The 20,824-nt window shown below is 46.7% G+C and overlaps 2 protein-coding genes across 3 annotated transcripts in view; one reads left to right on the top strand and one right to left on the bottom strand.

Moving 5' to 3' along the window:
* Positions 1–732: 732 nt before the first annotated feature.
* Positions 733–13,970, bottom strand: TSEN15 (tRNA splicing endonuclease subunit 15). 2 transcript variants are annotated; one of them, XM_062004206.1, is made up of 4 exons: positions 13,927–13,970; positions 12,826–12,907; positions 11,491–11,626; positions 733–1,156 (listed from the first exon to the last, which is right to left on the bottom strand). In XM_062004206.1, the coding sequence occupies exons 2-4, from the start codon at positions 12,896–12,898 to the stop codon at positions 952–954; spliced, it is 414 nt and encodes a 137-aa protein (XP_061860190.1). In that variant the 5' UTR covers positions 12,899–12,907; positions 13,927–13,970; the 3' UTR covers positions 733–951. The 2 variants fall into 2 exon arrangements, with proteins under 2 accessions (XP_061860190.1, XP_061860189.1); XM_062004205.1 differs by lacking the exon at positions 13,927–13,970 and adding an exon at positions 13,629–13,666.
* Positions 13,971–19,012: 5,042 nt separating this feature from the next.
* COLGALT2 (collagen beta(1-O)galactosyltransferase 2) overlaps positions 19,013–20,824 on the top strand; it is a 48,102-nt gene continuing 46,290 nt past the window's right edge. Inside the window, exon 1 of the mRNA XM_062003567.1 lies at positions 19,013–19,296. The gene's annotated coding sequence lies outside the window, so the exon portion shown is untranslated. The remainder of the gene's footprint in view (positions 19,297–20,824) is intronic.

Genomic DNA, 20,824 nt, shown 5'->3' with positions numbered 1-20,824 from the left:
AAAGTCTAAGTTTAACCTGAGAAAGATTTCTATGTGAAAGAGATGGAAAATTCCTGTACAAGCTCAAAGTCAGGTTTTTTCCTCTTACCTTACTCCTAGCTGAGGCACCTCTTGTGCATTCAGTTTCAAAAGTAGAAGCTATGTCAGAAAAAAACCCCATCTCCTAGAAATGACAGGTTTAAAAAATCCAGGTTTAGAAACCTGCTTGCTGCAAGAAGCAGGGAACAGCTAGTGTCCACACGTGGCATAGAAGGTGACAGACACACTTTGGTGACAGATCAAAACATTCCCCACTGTCACACTCCTAAGCAGAGAGCTCTAAGTACTGCCATCACAGGGAACCACGGAAAGCACACTGCAGCAATTACACAGAGATGGTAGGTCACCCTTTAGACAACATCATGCCAGTCTATGCTTTGTTCTAGTAGCCTCTGGTATTGCCAGAGTCAGTTCTCCCTCTGCGGAGCAAAATGGAAAAGAAAGTATTTCTGTGGAAAAGTCTTTCCTCTAAAAGCAGAGGAAAGAAAGTCAGGGTTCAGAAATGTCACCTGGGAGGTAGCATGAGTGCTGCTCATGCTGTTAAAACAAAGACACTCCGTCAACTACAAAGCCCTTCATTTAGTATCAGTACTCCTGCCAGAAACCTTTAAGATGTACCTTTCCACTAGGATTTGCAATATGGGTAAGGATGTGTTTGTTATGTACCTGCAGAGACACAAAGGAGAGACCAGCTTTGGGAACATCTCAGGTCTATTTATTAGTCAGGAGCAATCTGTCCCAAAGAGGGACCCATTTCCTCCCTGTGATGGCATTTCCCTGCAGTGCAGCCGCACAAGGCTCCGCTCTCCCCGTGCCGATGCTCCACCTGCAGAAGACAGACTTCAGCACCCTGCTCATCTGCATACATAACTTCCTGGATTTGAGGACAGCAGTTCAAGAAAAGGCTGTGCATCATTTGAAAGGCTTCTTTCTTTTCTTTCTCCACTGTTTATTGTCCCCATCTTCAGTACTGTCAGGAGGATCTGGTAACACAAAGCCATCAGTCACTTTATAATAGACCACTGTGGAGTCTGACTCAACTATGGCCAAGGTAACTGACAGCGGGGTGTCGGGATCCTCTTGTGGGAGAGCTGCTTTCATCATGATTTCTCTTATCCTAGAAGAGGAAACAACTGGTTAGAAAGGAGTCCACAAAGGTAGAAGCACACCACTGCTCTTTGTATTCAGCCTCTTTTTATCCTGCAAATTCATCTTCACTGAAAAAACAAGTGTAACACCTGTCTGAACAAAAACCCAACGTTTTATGTAACAAAGACGCTGAGAAACTGCAGGGAGTGGCTGACACATCAGAAGGCTGTGCTGCTATTCAACCAGACCTGGACAGGCTGCAGAGCTGGGCAGGGAGAAATCTAATGAAATTCAACAAGGGCAAGTGTAGAGTCTTCTCCTTGGAAAGAATCACCCCAGGTACCAGCACAGGTTGGGGAATGAACTCTCAGAGAGTAGTGTAGGGGAAAGGGACCTGGGGGTCATGGTGGACAGCAGGATGAGCATGAGCCAGCCATGTGCCCTCATGGCCAAGAAGGCCAATGGCATCCTGGGCTGTGGGCAGTAGGTTGAGAGAGGTTCTCCCCCCCCTCTACTCTCTGGAAAACTGTGTCCGGTTCTGGGCCCCTCAGTTCCAGAAGGACAGGGAGCTGCTGGAGAGAGTTCAGTGCAGGGCCATCAAGATGAAAAGGGAGTGGAGCATCTCCCTTATGATGAAAGGCTGAGGGAGCTGGGGCTCTTCTGCTTGGAGGAGACTGAGGGGTGATCTCATTAATGTTTACAAATACATAAAGGGTGGGTGTCAGGAGGATGGAGCCAGGCTGTTCTCAGTGATGGCCAATGATAGGACAAGGGGCAACAGGTACAAGCTGGAACAGAAGAGGTTCCAAAGAAATATAAGGAAGGATTTCTTCACTGTGAGGTTGAGGGAGAACTGGGATAGGCTGCCCAGATGAGTTGTGGAGTCTCCTCTGGAGACATTCAAAACCCACCTGGATGAGTTCCTGTGTGACCTACTCTAGGAGGTCCTGCTCAGGCAGGGGGGTTGAACTAGATAATCTTTCAAGGTCTCTTCCAGCCCTTGAGATTCTGTAATATACTCAGGTACATGTATCTCTGCTGGAAATGGCTCAACATATGCTTCCAAGCTTTGTTTAGGCATACTGTTGTGCACATGCCTCAACCATCCTTTAACTATCACAATGACCTTTTTTCACTAGATGTTAAAAATTAAATCCTTCTAATTGAATAACACATGGTATTTAATTAGGGACAAAATAAATAAGACTTACTGCATTTGTATAGATAAGTCTTCCAGTCCTTGTGCTACAGTTCTCTGCCAGATGGTGGAAGACCTGGGAAGCAAAGCCAGGTTTCTCTACCTCCCTGTCTAGACTAGAAGCCACAAGACTAACGTTCTTCTTCAAGACAGTCAGCATAAATAATGTCTTCCTTAAAAATTCAGGACAAAGTTATGCAACTTTTCCTGTTCAGCTTATTTTAAGAATTACATGCCAGTTACTTTTCAGGTCAGAGTTGAGGACAACAGTGATTCCTCGAGTCCTTGTATTACTCTTCCCACTGGGGAGCAAGGACTGAAGGAGAGCAGTGCCCAGGGGCAGAACAGTAACACAGCAAGCATTTCCACAAGGAGCCTTCTCCTTCACCTGAAGGGCTGCTCTGGTAGGGCTCATTTGGGATTGCCAGGACAGGTTATGCTCTGGGGAGAGGTCAGGTATGCAGTGGGAACAATAACCCTCTCTTCATGTGTCCTAGAGAGCTCATTCACCAGGAAACACGTGTTTCTGAAGCTGAGCACTGCAGTTGAAAATAAGGCTCTTTCTAAATGCATCATCTTTCAAACTTTAATCATCATCTTCCTTCCAAACCTCTTTGAGCCCTTAACAAAAGCCAAATGGAGAGTGTCAGATAATAAGCAGTGGTCTGGAAAGCTATTAGACCTGTGACCCTTTCAAGTATCCATCTGTGTTCTGAACTGTTCCTAATTCAACTTGGCTGAATTCAGTAGTGCCTTTTCTTTAGCTTTCACTCCTGGCCCATACATAATGCAAGATAAGGCAACACAATACAGTTATTCATTTCAAGCAACAGAGATACTAAGGCTGTGAAAAGCCGTATTTGACTCCTCTTACCATCAGCATGGCCAGGGAGAAACACACCCCACTGTGAGCAATGCCCCAAACACAGCACAGCCTCCCAGTGAAAGAAAGGGGTGCCCAGTGAGAGAGGCGACGTGCCTGCTGGAGCTGCTCCTCTAAGTACCAGGTGAACCAGTTCCAGCTGAACCACAGGGGTGCAAGTGGGCACCAGTGAGAACAAATAGACTGAATGTCTTAAGGCAGAGCAGTGAAGCACTGGACCTCTGTGCTGATGCTGGCCACCTTCTGCTCTGGTCACTGCCAGCCCTTTTTTGAGGGCACCTCCAGCACCACAATCCGTCCTGCCATAGCTCTGTTGGGTGACAAGGGCCTGGGAAAGGATTCCTGATGTCTTTCCAGGCTTGTTACATACACACAGAGCAAGTACCTGCTTGTCACACCTGGGTAGCTTGTGTGTGGAGGAAGTTCTGAGTAAGGTGTTAATGGCAAGAGCCAGCTACTGACAGAAAACCAGTGAGGAAAGAACCATCTTTTTATGAATCAGTAGATATTAATCTCTCTCTTCTGCGAATGTGAAATAGAAACAGCAATATGTAGTAGTTTTGTCTGGGCCAGATTTTGGTAGAAGGCGGCTACAGGGGTGGCTTCTTTAAACAAAGAGCTGCCAGAAGCTTCCCCTGTAGCTGACAGGGCCAATGTCTGTCAATTCTAAGGTGGACCCAATTTGTGACTGAGGTAACACCTCTGTGAATAACGTAACTGAGAGGGGGAAGAAGTTGCTGCACAGATGCTAAATGGCAGCAGCACCAACAGGGAATGAGAATGCGAAAATATCTCTGCAGACACCAAGGTCAGTGGAGAAGGATAGGGGTGAGGTACCCAGATACTGGAGAGAGATTTCCCCTTTGAACTGTGGTGAAGATCATGGTGAGGCAGCTGTGTCCCTGCAGACCATGGAGACCACAGTGGAGGAGCCCACACTGGAGCAGGTGGATGCCTGAAGGAGGCTGTGACTCTGTGGGATGGACCCCACACTGTAGCAGTGGGAAGTGTGAGGAGGCCCCTCCAGAGAAGATGTAGTGGGGCAAAGTCCATCTGCAATGGACTAGCAATAACCTCCCTCCTCCCCCTGTGCAGCTGAGGAAGAGAGAGAGTCCTGGGAACAAAGGAGGAGATTCGGGTTTTATTTCTCATTTCCCTGCTCTGTTTTGATTGACTGTTAGTAAGTCAAACCATTTCTCCCCAAGTTGAGTCTGTTTTGTCAGTGACAGTAATTGCTGAGTGATCTCCCTCTCCTTATCTCAACTTGTTATATTTCTGTCTCCTCTGTCGAGTTGAATGGGGTGGAAGTGATAGAAAGACTTGGTGGGCACTCGGCCCCCAGCCAGGGCTACACCATCACACAGTAAAAAGCCAAATAAAAGGGAACAACCACCTGGGAGAAACATTTTGGTACCCAAACTAAACGTGTGTTGAGTGTGGACAGTTCCCTGTCTCAAAGCAGACCCAGGCAGTGCCCTGTAGTCACCTGTCAGCCAGGGCAGAAGCTCCTTCCAATTTTCTGTAACAACTCTCATGGTTTCTCTTTCTAATCTATTAGGTAGGCAGATGTAATAGCAAGGCCTAGGATCTAGATTTCCCATCACTCATGATATCCTCTTATACTGTCAAGTACAGATATCTGAACCTTTATTTCCCCCTCTTTGGCACTTAGGCTTGGAAGACACATCATGATCCCAAAGGCTGCCAGGTCCTGACAATAGATTGATGCCATTTCTTTGCATCCCTGACTTACTTTTCAGGTGACTGAGTTCAGGCTTTACATAAGGAGCACGAAGGCTTTGTCTGAGGATGACCTGCTAACACTGCTGTCCACAGAGCCCAGGGCTCTCTGCACGTGGGGAATCTGCCTCTTTCACCATAAGGAATTACAACTGCAATTGTAAGTTTCCTCCCTTCCCCATTTCTCAGCACAGGCAGACACAAAACAAGAGCTCTCGTTCCACAACTGGCCACAATGCAGTGCAACACATCTGCAGAATAGGGAGAAGGTATCTTTTAAAGGAATAAGCTTTGGAATTCAGGAAGTCTGTGTCAGATGCTTGTGTTTTCTCTCCTCCCCTGAAGGCATCACCATTAGCCTCTGCATCCAGCATGTTCATAAAGTCTCTCTGTAGCAGGGGACAGTACAAAGAACATCTGGATTTCTACTGATGTCACTGCACTTGCTACCTGCAACAAACAGAAAGATGAAATATTGCAGTAAAGGTATAGGGGGCTTTAAATGTTTTTGATGTATCAGACACTGTCTATGGGGGAAAAAAAACGGTGCCAGAAGCATTCTTGGCCTTCTGAAATTCAAAGGAATGGATGCTTGACCTCCTAAACAAGGCAAGAAGCTTTTATTCCAAGAGATACAGCCCTCTAGGCTCCCCATCTCACTCAACAGCTGCATTCAAGCACTAAAATGAAGTCCTAAACAAGAAGCCTGCATGCTAACAATTCCCCCCTCCACAGCTAGCTGACCTCATTTACTAAGTTAATTGTTACAGATAAGCTCCTTAATGACCAGCACTTCTGCTACACCATACAAGTGATGCCAGTTATAAAGGGTGTCAAACTTGCTGCTGTGTGTAGGGTAAGAAGTCTGAGTCCTGAAGCCACACCTTTCCCTTCTCTCCCTCTCCCCATGAAGAAAAGCCATTTAATGTTCAAACAGGCGACTGAGAAGCTTTAAGTGTTTCCCACACACAAAAAAAAGGTAGGACTTGAACAAAGGCACAGTGAAAGGAAAATAATACTGCTAAAAGCTAGAGTAATACACACACCACAAGAAACACTGGAAGGTTGTATTGAAGTCCTATAAACAGAATAAGACTAAAGATTGTTTTTAATAAGGATTCTGATCTGTGGCAGATCATACAGCTCCAAAGTTTTCAGAATAGCTTGAAAACCCAGCTCTAAAAAATGATGGCACCTGAATCCTCACTGCAAGCTCCTACCAAGCAGGATGAAGCCCTCAGTTCTCATTTAGGAAGCAAACTCCCATTCAACTCACATTGCAGGAAACAAAAAGGATTCCATCCCAACCATTGAGGAAGATGCTGTTATCCAAAGAGCTGGCATTTCTAAGTCCTCTACATCAGAGAGTGGGCTTTAGAAAAGGCTTTCTAGATACCTACAAACTACAGTCAGTAGGGAATGTTTTTTTCTATCAAAGAATTACTCACAAGAGCAGGTTTAACTTACCTAAGAGCTGCAGTGGTCTTTGCATGACAAGGTAACAGCACTACGAATGTCATCCTACATCTGCCTTTACTACTACATTCAAACTAAATGGTGACAGTGAGCTTAGTTGGTCTTCTGTTGTTGTTGCAATTAATAGCTTAAAACACAAAACAATGTACAAAAGAAGAGAGGGAATTTTTCCAGCTTTCATCTTCATTTTTAATAAACAAAAGACTTTGATGCTAGGCAGGTTTTCAACACACATCAGAAACCTGTACTGTCCTTCCTAATGATTTGCTCCTAACAAGATACCAGTCCTTTTCACTGCAGGGGAAGACACGGGCACACAACTGGTGAACTTCAGGCAGATGTAGCTTGAAGTTTTAACTGACTGTCCAAAAACTAAAAGAGAATGGAATGACGAAGGAAAGAACAGAGGCAGAAAGTTTTGCAACAAATAAAAGAGTATTTTGGTGACATATCCCATGCAAGCACCTCTGAGAAGCAGCAGTAACACTGGAAGCTCAGAACAGTTTGACAGAGGCTGCATAGTGCTCCACTGGTACTGCACTTTAAGCCATAAAAGCCAAAGGTTTTCAATCTACCCTTTATACTTAGATAAATAATTCATTGCAGGCTTGGCTAGCCCCAACAGCTCCCTCCCCTCCATGCAAGGCAGGGCTGGAGAGTCCACACAAGTTGGCCTCTGTGCATCGTAGTGCACCATTGTACCAAACGTCTTCAGGCAGACCTGTGACAAGAGAACCAAGGCAGAGGAAGCCTCCCATGAGGCACAGTACCTTGGATTTGGCCAGCATGACAAAAACAGCACAGCAACGCTGCTCCAGACACTGCTACAGCTTGGTTAACTCAGTGTCTTAAAACACAGGAGAGGAAGAACATGGTGGTGGTAGGAGGCAGAAATGACCACCGCTGTTTCTTTAGATGTGATTCCAAACTCCAGGAACATGGGGTGCTAGAAGAAACTTACAGGTTTGTAATGGAAAAACCAATAACACTATGAGAGAACACCACATGCCTCACTGGTCAGGAAAAGGAATTCAAACCCCAAGGAATATAAGGTCTTTATTTTTCCCAAGGAAGTTGAAAAAGGAAACCAGTCAGGCAAAACTGAAACACTCAGCACAGCCCTACAAGATACACCATCTATAGGGTGTTCACTCATAGTACTGCACAACCAACTCAGTTCTATGAGCCACATCCATCGCTTCCAAACTATTAATGAAGAGTTTGCACTCAGAAGCCATCGATTCCCGTTTCAATGTGTGACTTACTGTATGAGCATACTCAAATAATGCTTATAGAAGAAGAGCTACTGACAAACCATGATGAGGATGTAAGACAAGGTGCATGTCAGACCTCCAGTGCAATTCAAATAACAATGCTTCTTACAAGCACAGCCACTTCAGATCACAGGAAGACCTATTTCACAAATTACAGATTTACAAAGGATCAATTGATTCCAGTACTCAGATTTCCTTCTAAGGATACTTAGCACCTTTCAAATGAAATATTAAGGTACTCTTTTTCCACAATTAAGTCACTACTTTAACAAAACAACTCTTTCCCTCTTAGTCAAAAAGCAAACTTTGCAGCTCACGTAACCTCATGCAACTGACTTCACCTTTCATTTCCAACACTGCAAAATCAGAGCAGTGGTGTATTATCATACCAGTGTGTTAGTAACATTCTGCTTCGACAATGTTATTTGTCTGAGACAGACAACACAACTCCATTAGATCCAGCATCTGACTCCCTGGTCCTTGGAAGGATCCAAGGCTATCTACAAAACATCCAGCTGTCAGCACTGTCAGCTGTCCTACACCTTGGTTTATGCAAGTCAATGCTGCCAGCTCTGAAACAGGACTACCTGTATTTAACTGCTGCATCCCCTTTGGGGAGCCATCCTTCTGGAATGTACCAACAACGAGGTACTTGGTTTCCCCAAAGATGTTGTCTGCAGCACTGAACATCAAATGTAGTCCAGCCAACAGACCTACAAATTCCTCCTTTGAGTATGAATCAGTGGTAAATTCAAAGGCTACAAACACAAGGTTCTTCAGACCTCAGTCAGCTGTGTGCGGTTGGGAGATAAAACAAGACAGAAGTTGCATCTTATTCTCCAGCTCTTTATTCACAGAAGATTCAGTAATCTTCATTTTAAGAGCATGCAGGCACAGTAGGAAGCCACTTCTCAGTCTGTACAAGACTGCTGTTTGCACTGGTGGTCCCCTTTGCTCCAGACCCTGTAATTCTGTGACTCAGTGAGCTACTGTGCAGCCTTACACAGGATGGTCAGCTTCCATCAAGTCATTTGCAGAAGTGGACAGTGAGCTTAATAAGCAGAACAGCCTTTGCCTTAAGCAGTTAACTGTCAGGCAGAAACTGGACATGACGAAGCAGGCTAAAGAAATAAAACACTGAGCAGACTTTTTTGTTGTTGGGCATTCATATTTCTAGTAGGAATCTTCATGAGACACCTGAGAAGGCAGAGCTTGGCTGAAGAAAATCACCCCTGCAGCCCCTTCCCAGGCCTTACTGGTTAAGCAAGGAAATGCTGCTCATAAGTGCTGCCATTTGCTAGTCACTTTTGCAGTTGACACATTCCTAGACCAGGCAATGAGGACTGAACCCATTCACCTTCCCAGCTTCCTTCTCAACTCTTTCAGCATTAAGTGAGCTGCATTCACTTGTACTCATACCTCTTCCTCTACCTTCAGTAGGTAACTAAAAAATCCAAAGCATTGCTTTGAACAACACTGCAAAGCAGCTAAACACAAAAGCTTTCCTATTAACCTAGAGCTTGTAAGTCAAGTGAGAAAATATAGTTTGTCAGATACCCAACAAGCCTCTTGCTATCAATAATTACAGCAACAAAACATTCATCACTGTCAGAACAAAGCATAACTATTCCCAAGTCCTCCTGTAGGATGCCTTTTTAATGGCTTCTCTCTACGCTATGCACCGTTGAGCTACAGCTACCATCTACACCCCCTGCTTTTGGCCTACTGTTCCAGGAAAGGAGCCAAGGGTGTTGATGCTGTCCTTTCTCTACAAAGACAGACCAGGCCCCTCTGATCAGTGGTGAGCTGCTAATGAAATTCCAAGCATGTACATGCACACTCAGTAACACAAACACGGGCACATACGATCTTCCTGCCTGACAGCAGCTGCAGGTATTGAGCACGTACAGGCCTTAATGGACACTCCCAGCACTACAGCCCAGCCTTCAGCTCATTTTAGTGACAATACACTCTGTGTAGTGCCTCTGTAGCAAAACTTGGTCACAAACTGTACTTTTAATCAATGTGACGCATTCACTCTTTGCCTCTCTCATACACATCCTTCCAGTAATGGATTCCATCCACACCGGTGCCAGGAGCAGAGCAAACACTATCACCACAGTACAAACAAGTTCAGGGGCTCCAAATGAAAAGCTCCAATGAAACAGTAGAAGATAGGACATGCATGCAGTGCAACACCTCACCCTCATTAAAAGCCAATCAGAACATACTTGCTGGCATTGATCCAATGCCAAGCATCAAAGTTTCCAGCCTAGGAGGAAACCTACTACATGAAACAAGCACAACAACACAGCACATAGGCCTAATTTCTCAAAGATCACATATCCTAATTTGCTGCTTTCTTTTCCCACCTAAAATCTAGTCTGAGCTGTGAAAATATGTGTCCCTTTCACTCACACACACACATATACAGACAGTGTGATCTGCACCTTGCAGGGAGCCCAAATGACTCAGCATTTCATCCTGCAAAACCTCTCAGCAGCTTTCCTCTGTTATGGAGATCACACCCTATTTCTCTGTAAGACCAAGCCCACAAGAGTGACTGACCAATTATCTGAAAACTGAAGACAGTACTCAAATCCATCAAGAAGTCATTTTTCCCCCTCACACATACAGTCTTAGGAAAATACACAGCAGAATTAAAATGAAAGTCTGTTTGCAAGATACCAATCTGGCACTTCCAAAACCTAAAAAGCAGAAAAAGAAAAAACAAAGCATGTCTAAATCATCATTCCCAGAACACACAAATGTCTGCTAAATGCAATTCATTAGCTACCTACTACTGTGTGAGGCTGCTGCCCACAGAGCAAGAGGAAACAGCAAACACTAGCAAGACTTGTAAAGCCAGCCCTGAGCACATGCTCCTAGAAAGAGCAGGAACAGAAGAAATTGAAAAATGTACCACCATATGATGCAGCTGAAATAGTTCAGGTCTTCAGGGACATCATAGGAAAGAACAGCAAACACCAACAAGAGAAGGCAGCCATTATCAGAGTAAATCATACTGTGTGTCTGAGGCTGCTCTAAGGGCCAGTTAAAATATACTGTAAAATAACTGAAGGGGAATTTCTCTAGGCTGTAAATACCTGTAGCATCACAAAGTCATGGCTGTGCTGTCTTCCACTTGAGGATTGCTTAGTCTTGCATGTGTAAGGAAAGCAAGTAAAAATCACAGCTCATGGGACAGTTATACATTAGATTCTGGGTAAGAAAGAATTTCAGGCTGAAAGCAGACAAATTTTACCTTCGAAACTATTCTTAAGACAGGCCTGAGAGGATTTATTTCTTCTTAGGTATTTTACAGCCAAGTGACACAAAAAGTTGTGCTAGAATTCCCAGACTACAGACAAGCAGTACAAGAATGTTCAAAACACAAGCTGTGAAGGTCCTGCATTGTAACATTGTCTCTCAAACACATACTTTGATCTCCACAGTTATCTCCTGCTGCATATGCAACTTCTAAACAAATACAAAAAGTGTTTCCTTATCAGGAGTCAGTAGCTGCAGGAAAGTTGACATCATCCCTTTCAGAGAGGGAAAAGCAGAGACTGATGCAGCTTAAAAAAGGTAAAACACCAAACTCAACTCCCCACGTGTGTTTGCAGCACCCAAAATAACTCTGCTCACAGGCTGAGATACTGCTTTCCTCTGATGCTCTACTGCTTCCTCTCCCGTCCCCTCTTGACAAAGTCAGTAGCAGCCTGATAAATATATCTGTTCTTCATTTTATCTTACTGGCAAGGCAAGCCAAACCCTGACCACATCCTCACCTCTCGTGGCTTAACGACATGTGCGCAGGCACTGGCACCATCACTTGGAGGCTGTCCTGTTCTTTTGCACGCGCATGTAAACACACAAGTTGCAGTTCTGCTACTCCAACGTGCTTCACTTCAGGCCAGTTTCTCCCTAGGAAGGGTTATTATTGATGAGAAGAAACAGGAACACAAAATACAAGTTTCAATCATTCAGACATCAAACTTCCTATTTAAATTAACATCTAAGGTTCTGCTCTCCCTCCCTCTCCTCAACAGGATGCTTCCCATGAGACAACTACCCTAGTCAACCACCAAGTTCCCTTTGTGAGAAACAACCCTGCTAGAGAAACCCACAGGAGCAGTATTAGTCTGCTGACTCCAGAGTTACACTGATTGATGGTCAATATGGATCTGTCTGACAAAGCTTTGTTTGTAAAGGGCAACAAGAAGATAAAAACCACTTGGTTTTAGTTATTTGCAGCATAAAACTGCAATGCTAATTTGGACTTTATCATTACCTTAAACTGTGAAGGAGCAGGTGCTAAAAGCATGATTAATGATAATACACAGCTCTTCCCTTCTGCTCAAAGGGACAAGGATAAAAGTTTTTTGCTGCAGCACTACAGGAGCCTTTTCTTAAAGCCTATTAAGGCAGTTTCTTCAGAAGTAGAACAATAACAGACACAGTGCTTTCTGGCCCGTAAAATCCCTCACTTCCCTGCCCTTGAGAAGCCCCAGTCTCCAAGAGAAACTAAAATATTTTTACTAGGCTGGCTGCCTGCCTACTCACAGTCCCTTTGCAATAAAGCCAACCTGAGAAAAATCGCAGGCAGAGGTTTATTCATCATGGAACTGCTCCACTCTTACATGACAGCAGAAGACTACATTACATTTAACATAATTATTGCAGCCAGGCTTCCAAATTATCTCCTTTACCATAGGAATCCTTGCTCTTTCCAGTAACCAGGCCAGCATACATCAGCCATTTACTAAATGGTACTCTTAGTGAAACACTCTGATTTAGTAGCTTTGACTTTAACCCATAAATGAGGAAACCATGACCAGCACAACCCCTGAACTTGCAACTTTACCTTTCGATGTCCCTTTCTTTCCTCTACTCCTCTTTTGTTTTTTTCCCATACCATGTGCCTTTATGCCTCCAGGGAGGCACAGGATAGAAATATTCAGCATCAAACCACCATCTGTTTCTTAGGTAACTATCACTGCATTAAGCTCCTGAAAGAACCCAAAGGACTTTTGTAGGAAAGCTCCTGCTAGTGCACAAACTTAATAGCACTTGAAGGCAAACACATTTGTAGGGATGTCTGCTCAGTCACTTCATTGAATTACCTTCTAAGAGGTCCAGGTATACCACAAAAGCAGCATAGATTTGAGCACTGTCAGATATATCAAGAGACATCATTTCTGTGAACTGAAACCCAAAAAGTAATGTTGATGAAGGAAAGCAGAAATGATAAAAAGAGTGAACAGTCTAAACCCAGAATCTGCAGAGCTATAAGTTGGAAAACAATTTTAAGGAGTAACAGACAATTAAAAACAGGACTTGTTCTCTGACACTATCCTAAGGGCTCTTTTTTTCCACATTTCTCCTATTTCAGCCCTTCAGAAAGCAAGTCAAATAAACAAATCAGTGAGGAACAGCAACTATTTCTGGAACAGATCTAGGTTTGTGCAGAAGGGCTATTTTTGCTGCCGCACATCAACATAAGATGACGGCCAAACCAAACACCTCCACGTTTTCAGCAGACTAAAAATAAAGTCAAAGTTTAAGAGACAAAGTTTAAGAGAGACGTTTTCCAGCTGGGACTTTAGCATTTACGACCCCCTCTCCTACCAAAGCCGGAATTCCCCAACAACTCCACCGGCTCTCCTCGCGGGCCGGCAAACGAGCACCTCAATGGGCCCACTATAACGGCATACGGTGATTAAAATCTCCTCCTCCTGCACTCCTTTTGGGAGGAGGGGTGGGACGCGGAACATGGGACGGGACAGACGCGTCCCCGTCACCTCGGCCTCGGGGTGCTCGGCATCACCTCCTCAAAGCCACGGCGGGGCCGGGGAACCGGGTATGGGCGGAAAAACGGGTCCCCCCTCCCGAGTGACTGAAGGCCCCTCCCGGCGCCCGGGCCTACCGTGGGGTGAGTCGCCATCCAGTTGCAGGCAGCGCCCCCCACCCAGCCCCCGCGGCCCCCCGCCTCCCGCCCGCCCGCGGAGGAGCTGCCCGCCGGGTCGCAGCCGCGCTCCGCCGCGCCAGCCGCCGCCTCCGTGCGCTCCGCCGCCTCCATGGGCCGCGCCGTGCAGCGCCACTTCGCTCCGGGCGGCTCCCCGGCAACTGCGGCAGCGCTCCCGTTCCGCCGACACCGCGTTCCGGCCCTGCCGAGCCAGGGCTCAGCCTCCACGGCCTGGAGTGCTGCATTACAACCTACTCACAGCCAGGATGGTGTATGTATCCCTTATCTATACACCTATAGCCCTTTGGATCGATGGGCCGAGGCCAACTGTACGGGATGCTGCACTTGAGCCACAACAACCCCCTGCAGAGCTACAGGCTTGGGGCAGAGTGGCTGGAAAGCCACCTGGATGAAAAGGACCTGAGGGTGTTGATCGACAGCAGCTGAGCATGAGCCAGCAGTGTGCCCAGGTGGCCAAGAAGACCAATGGCATCCTGGGCTGTATCAGAAATAGTGTGGCCAGCAGGACCAGGGCAGGGATTGTCCCCCTGTACCCAGCACTGGTGAGGCCACACCTTGAGTGCTGTGTTCAGCTTCAGTGCTATGTTCAGTGCTGTGTGAAGCTACAAGAGGGACATGGAGGTGTTGGGGAGTGTCCAAAGACAGGCAACAAAGCTGTTGAAGGGTCTGGAACACAAGTATGATGAGGAGTGGTTGAGGGAATTGGAGGTGTTTAGCCTGGAGGAGGCTTTAGGGGAGACATGATCACTCTACCACTGCCTGACAGGAGGTTGCAGTGAGGTGGCAGTCAGTCTCTTCTCCCAAGTAACAAGAGAAGAGGATATGGCCTCAAGTTGCACCAGGAGAGGTTTAAATTGGAGATTAGGAAGAAATTTTCCACTGAGAAGGTTGTTAGACACTATCCCAGGCCGCCCAGGGAGGTGGTGGAGTCCCCATTATGGAGATATTGCAAAGCCATGCAGCTGAGGTGCTGAGGGACATGGGTTAGTGATGGGCTTGGCAGTGTGAGGTGAGTGGTTGGACTAGAGGATCTTGAAGATCTTTTCCAACCAAAACAATTATATCATTCTATGATTATCACAGTGGGGACCTGTTGCAGTCCCTTTTTCTAGGTGCAAGGTCTTGTTTCGTAAAGAGGTTTGGGGATTTCAGGTAACTACTGCCTTAAGCAGGCAGCCCAGAAAGCAGGGCTTGAAGCTGCCTCGTCCAGTGTGGAGACTCCTGGCAGGAGAGAAGAGGCCATGAAAAAGATGTGGAGCTCAGAGAAATGTAGTTTTAAGGGAACAAGGTAGGGTTTATAACCCAGGCACAAATTTCAACCTGTTTGGGTTTAGAATATTTTCTACAGGAGGCAGAGAGCATCTCAGAAATACTTCATGTTACAGATTTCTATAGAGCTCCTCCACACTTAATTCTTTTTTATTCTCATTCACAGATGGCACACAGATACCAAAGGACTGTCTGAGTTCCCTGGAGCCACACCTGGGTACAGTGTCTGCTGTCCTTACCAGAGGGCCAGCGGAGCAGCCAGCAAGGCCTTTCAGAGAAAGGTGGGCCCCTGGAGCTCTGAGGAGGGAGGGAAGCCTGGGGAGCTGTGGTAAAGGGGTGAGAGACAGGCCGGGAGTGGGAAGCAGTGACCTCTGTATCATGGGAGGGATTCTGTGTAAAAGAAGGAAGATTTTAATTCAAGGGAAAGAGGGGAGAATAATCGTGGGGAGAATAACCTGCAGATTAGTGTAACAAAACCTGATTTGAGTGAAAGTTCCCTTAGAAAGAGAGAGAGTGTCTGGAGTGAAAGTATGAAGGGAGAAGAAGAGTGAAACAAACAAAAGCAGACTATGTTATTGATGTATGGTGTCTGAAGCTTTTACAGACTGGTTAAGAGATTTAGATTCAAGATATTGTTATTAAATCATCTTGAAGTGCTTTACTTAGGAATATATCTGACTTTTAATGCAAATATGGTTTGCCTAATGCAAAATGTCCCAGACCTGGCTTACCAACTCCATTTGATAAATTTCAAACACTGGCTTAAATGAAGTCGGGCCTGTCTCTTACAGCATGTTGAATAGCTTCAAGCTGGTGTCCATGCTCAAAAAAACCCTGTGTGCTGCTTTTAACAGCTGTACAGAGCATATTGTAGCATCAGATGAGAGACTGTGAAGTTCTCACTCGTATACTCTGCTCGTCCTTGATCAGCCTACAGCGAGAAAAATCTGTCTGACATTAGAAATGCCAAACAGCTACACTGATTAGAGGAAACACCAAGTATGATCTTGAGACAATGAGACTGAGGTTGAGGCAGGGCTTAGTGAAAAATGAACAGTGTTATGTTTAACTCTTCTTGTTACATAATAAACATTCAACCTATAAATAAAGCATCAATGAAAATTACATGTGTTTGGTACATAAACTGATATATGGTTTGTAGACACTCAGAGTCATGGAAGAGCTGGGTCCTGTGGTTCACTTGGCTGCTGGGGGAAAGAGTTGGATGAATTTGAGTCCTCAGAGGCGAAGAAGCAAATGTAAGGAAATAGACTCATCTGTAGAGCCTTGTAGGTCCATATCTATTTCCCAGCAGGATGAATCCTCTGTTTTCTACTTCATGAGAAACAAGTCTAAATGAGACGAAAACTGCCTCTGAGAGAATTTTTTACCTGCCAAACTGAGGCAGTATGCCACTGCCAGGAACAGTTCTCACAGCTGGACTGTTCTTGTTTGGTGTGTATATTTAAAGGAGGCTAAAACAAATGGCCTGAATTTATTTATGTGGAACTTACGTCAGCATGTGGGACATGTCTGCAAAATGCTCTTTCTTCCTCAAAGCTAGAATATTTCACCACAGGGTGGTTAATTTTCCTGTCACAGCAGGATTGAGTCTTGGCTGAAAAAATAATAGAGTATAATTTTGGCCACTAATAAAGAAGTCAAAAATGTATACAGATGTCTTTGCATATGCACATAAAGGTATGCTCATTTATAGTGGTAAGTGACCTGAATTATAAACCAAGAAACAAAGCGGAGTTAACTCCTTTAACTGCTTTCTCTGAAGAAACATCTCATGTTTCAGGCACCTAGGTGGCTCCAGGATAAGGACAGACTTCTTCCTTTGTGTACCAACATGAGGCAGCCAGCCAAACGAGTTGTGTGAGGGGAAAGTCATTTTGAGGAGAAAATTACTGTTTGTAAGATGCTGTTGGAGGCATTGCATTTGCCCCCAGCAAATCGTTAGGGTTCTGATATTCTTCACAGAACAAAAAGAAGGGAGTAGTCTGAAAGAAGCTGAAGCCACTTTACATTTCTTTGAAGACATCAAGAGCTGTACAGGCTAGAAATCACACTCCATCTTCTGCAAACATGGTCATGCAAGCATGACTTCAATAACACATAACTGGATCGCACCTTTACACTTTAATTTGCCATAGCTTTGCAGTCCCTGCCTCCCAGGTCTTCTTTTGTTTCTAGGGCGAGATAATATCTACCTGGCCCTGCCCCTGCACTAACTGGGCCGTGCTGGCTCTGGGTTTGGGGCAAGATTGACTCTGCATTCTGTCACATGAGAAGCGAGCGCTCTGTACGCAGCTCCTGTTGTTGCACTGGCATCCACAGCAAAGGCACCGCAAAGAGATGTTAACAGGATGTGCATATTTCTGCTGGAGCTGCCCCATAGCCTCCTGAAAAGGGGATTGTGACCCAGCATGAACATCCAGTGGATGTGAAATACTGGCTGCCAGACCTCCACGTCAAACAGCATTCAGTCCACATCTTCCAAACGCGAGTGGTCCCCTGGGCAACAGCGGCATTCTGTGCATGTGGAGCCGGCTGGCTGCTGCAAAACCCTAATCACTTCATACACACTACAAAGCTGCTCCTTCTATTTGGTTAATGAATCCAAGCATAAAAGCAACATGTGGCAAACTAACCATGAAATAAAAGCCTCATTAATGTATCATTCTAGAAGGACAATTATAAAGGTGTCACAAAGGGCAAACAAAGAATATATTTTCATTAATAATTCAGAAAGAGGCTGACAAATTGCAGAAGTTTCTCAGATCTTAGTGTAGATGACTTGATCTTTGGGGACTTGACCTCAGTTTTCTTAGGATTTAGTGATAGTTTTTGGGGAGTCATCTGATCAGGAAACTGAGACAATATCATTTGGTGTGGGTGATAAGTTGTGTTCTATAAACAAGGCATGCTGCAGGCATGAACTATTTATATATGCTACCTGGACTGCAAAGAATTCCCAGTGAGGTTATGGATAATTAATGAACAATTGCTTGGTTGCTAAATGTTTCCTCCACAGCTGCCTGCTTAAAGTGAACCTGTACTTGCTGGAGGAGCTACACACCCACAGTAAAAACCGGATACACCATGATGGGGCCCTTAGAGTTAATTAGAGATTTCATCTTGAAAAGGGTTTAACGTGCCTAAATCCTATTAAGTTCTAAGAGAGCTGTGATTACTATGCCCCTTTTAAGATCATGACCCAATAATTTTAATTGCTGTAACATGTTTTATTTAGGTTGTCGTTAAATTGTCATCAGTCCATTCACGGGAGCATGTCCATGGTGGGCAAGTCAATGAAACAGAGTATCTTCACCTTCCAGCCACGTTCCAGCTGGGACAACTGCACCCTGCACGTCCCCCTGCAGCACAGGATGAGCGCTGTGCACCAGGCTAACATCCCAGCCATGTTTGCAAAGCATGTTTTGACAGAAAAGCACGAAGTACCCTTCATTTCCTAGCGGGGGGGTGGGCGGGGACGGGAAGGATGAGCGAGGGATCTCTTTGCCTTTGCACCATCACTTGATGAATTTGAGTCCTCAGAGGCGAAGAAGCAAATGCAAGGAAATAGACTAATCTGTAGAGCCTTGTAGGTCCATATCTATTTCCCAGCAGGATGAATCCTCTGTTTTCTACTTGATGAGAAACAAGTCTAAATGAGACGAAAACTGCCTCTGAGAGAATTTTTTATTTGGAGGGCAAGCTGTAACGGCAGCTGCCAAACTGCTCTTATAAACCTAAAACTCGGTTGATAAATGCAGGGTTTGTGGCATTCACTGAGGCAGGTGCGTTTGGCTGTGCTCCCCGGAGCCTCCCAGGACGTGAGAGGCTTCCACCTGGGTGCCTCCCACCCGCAGCCTGCTGCGGGGAGGGCCGGGCCGGAGGAGGTGCGGCGAGCCGTGCTGCCCACGAAGGCCGGGTTTGGGGGCGCGGGGCCGGGCGGGCAGGCGGCAGCACTGCTCCTCCTCCTCCTCCTCCCCTCCTCGTTACTCTCCCCCCCGCCCCGCGGCGCCGGGCGCGCTGCAGCGGCCGCCCCGCACAGCCGGCGCGGCTCCCCGCGCCCATCATGGCTGCGTGCGCCCCTCGTCCCCCCCCTTCTCCTCCTCCTCGTGCTGCTGGGCGGCTGCGGGGCCAGCCTGCCCCCGGAGCCGCCACCGCCGCCGACCCCCGAGCCCGAGCCCCAGCCGCTGCCCGAGTCGGCTCTGCAGAAGCCCACTGTGCTTCTGGCCATTATCGCCCGCAACGCAGCGCACACGCTGCCCCACTTCCTCGGCTGCGTCGAGAGGCTGCACTACCCCAAGAGCAGGATCGCCCTCTGGTAAGGGGAGGAGGGAGCGGGGCGACGCGAAGGGCTGTGTCTTGGCCAGGGGAGGGGGCGAGCAGAGCCCTGGCCGCGCCAGCCCGCGGTTTCCATCCCGCCCGTGCCTGGCCGCGGGGGCTCCCGCTCCCGGCGCGGGAGGGGGCTCTGCGGGGAGCCGGCGGCGTGGCCGGGCCCGGGAAAGGGGGTGTCTCCTACTCCTCCGGCCGCCCCTTCCCGCTCCCTGGCAGGAGTGCAGGGCCTCCCTGCGGCACAGGTAGCTGGGTCTCGGGCCCCGCTACCCGGCCATGCCGGGGAAGAGGCCCGGAGGGAAGGCGGCGGCGAGCCGAGGGCGCAGCTCCCGCCGGCGGAGCCGGCGCTGGGCTTTGGCACGCCGGCCAGAGCTCGCCCGCCGGGCCGCGCGGTCCCCCCGAGGGCGGCCCCACGCCCCGCGTGTTCGGGGAACGCGGTCCCGCCGCACCGGAGGGGCGAGAGGACTTTGCCGTGGTTGTGTGGTAGGGAGATGGAGTTTTTGGAGCGAAGCTGGCCCGAAGCCTGGCAACATTCACCGCCTTAGCATTTCTCCAGATCCGCAGACACGAACTGAGTCCGGGGTGGGAACCTGGTGTTTGGCTGCCTGGGCTGGTAAATACCAGGCTTTGTGGGGAGACGGTGAGGGTTTGCCAGGGCTGGAGAGCAGACGTGCGGAGTAGGTGCCGATGGGCATTGAAAAGGAGCATTGTTGCAAGGCTGTAGTCTGGAAGATGGATTCAAAGATGTATTCAGAAATCGCAGCATGGGGGCAGCTGCGGCAATCAAATGTGTGTGGGGATGGAGGAATTAGACCAATTTGGAAACTGGTCAATCTGCCTTTATTTATAGGAGTAAAAAGAAAGAAAGAATCTTTCTGCTTGACGTAAATGTCGGGAGGAACAGGAAAGACCCAAACCAGATTTTCTTTTTAAGTGTGATAATTGTGTAAAATAAGACATGGTGGTATAAGACCTCATCCAAAGTTCATTGAAGTCACCGGGGAGGCTCCTGTTAACTTAAAACACCAACAAAGCTGCTTTCTATAAAGGGTTGTCAGGAGGGCTCGGTCACATCACTGATCTTAATGCATCATTAAGTAGACAGCATAGGATGTTTGCATGTGTGCTTCAGGAATGTGGCTGTTACTTGTCTTCCAGTGCTCTGCAGGTCTTTGCAGAAACTGGTATAATCAGTATAATGTATAATCAGCCTTAGTTAATGTTTCTGCAATATTGTGTGAAAGTGGGGAGTGTTCATGAAATCACAGAATTTGGGTTGGAAGGGACCTCAAAAGATCATCAGTCCAACCCCCCTGCCAGAGCAGGACCTCCTAGAGTAGGTCACACAAGAACTCATCCAGGTGGATTTTGAGTATAACATATTTGAGGTTATCTTACACAGTTAAGATTCCTACAGGAATATCACTCAGTTTCTAAGAGGATTGTGCACAGATGCAAGGCATGGTTAAACTGGAGTATCTGCTGTTGAAAGTGTCAGGCTTTTTAAAATGACAATG

This window comes from Colius striatus, chromosome 10, assembly GCF_028858725.1.
Source record: "Colius striatus isolate bColStr4 chromosome 10, bColStr4.1.hap1, whole genome shotgun sequence".
Lineage (NCBI taxonomy): Eukaryota > Metazoa > Chordata > Aves > Coliiformes > Coliidae > Colius > Colius striatus.
The sequence above is the reverse complement of the archived record's forward strand: the minus strand, read 5'-3'. Positions and strand labels throughout refer to the sequence as shown.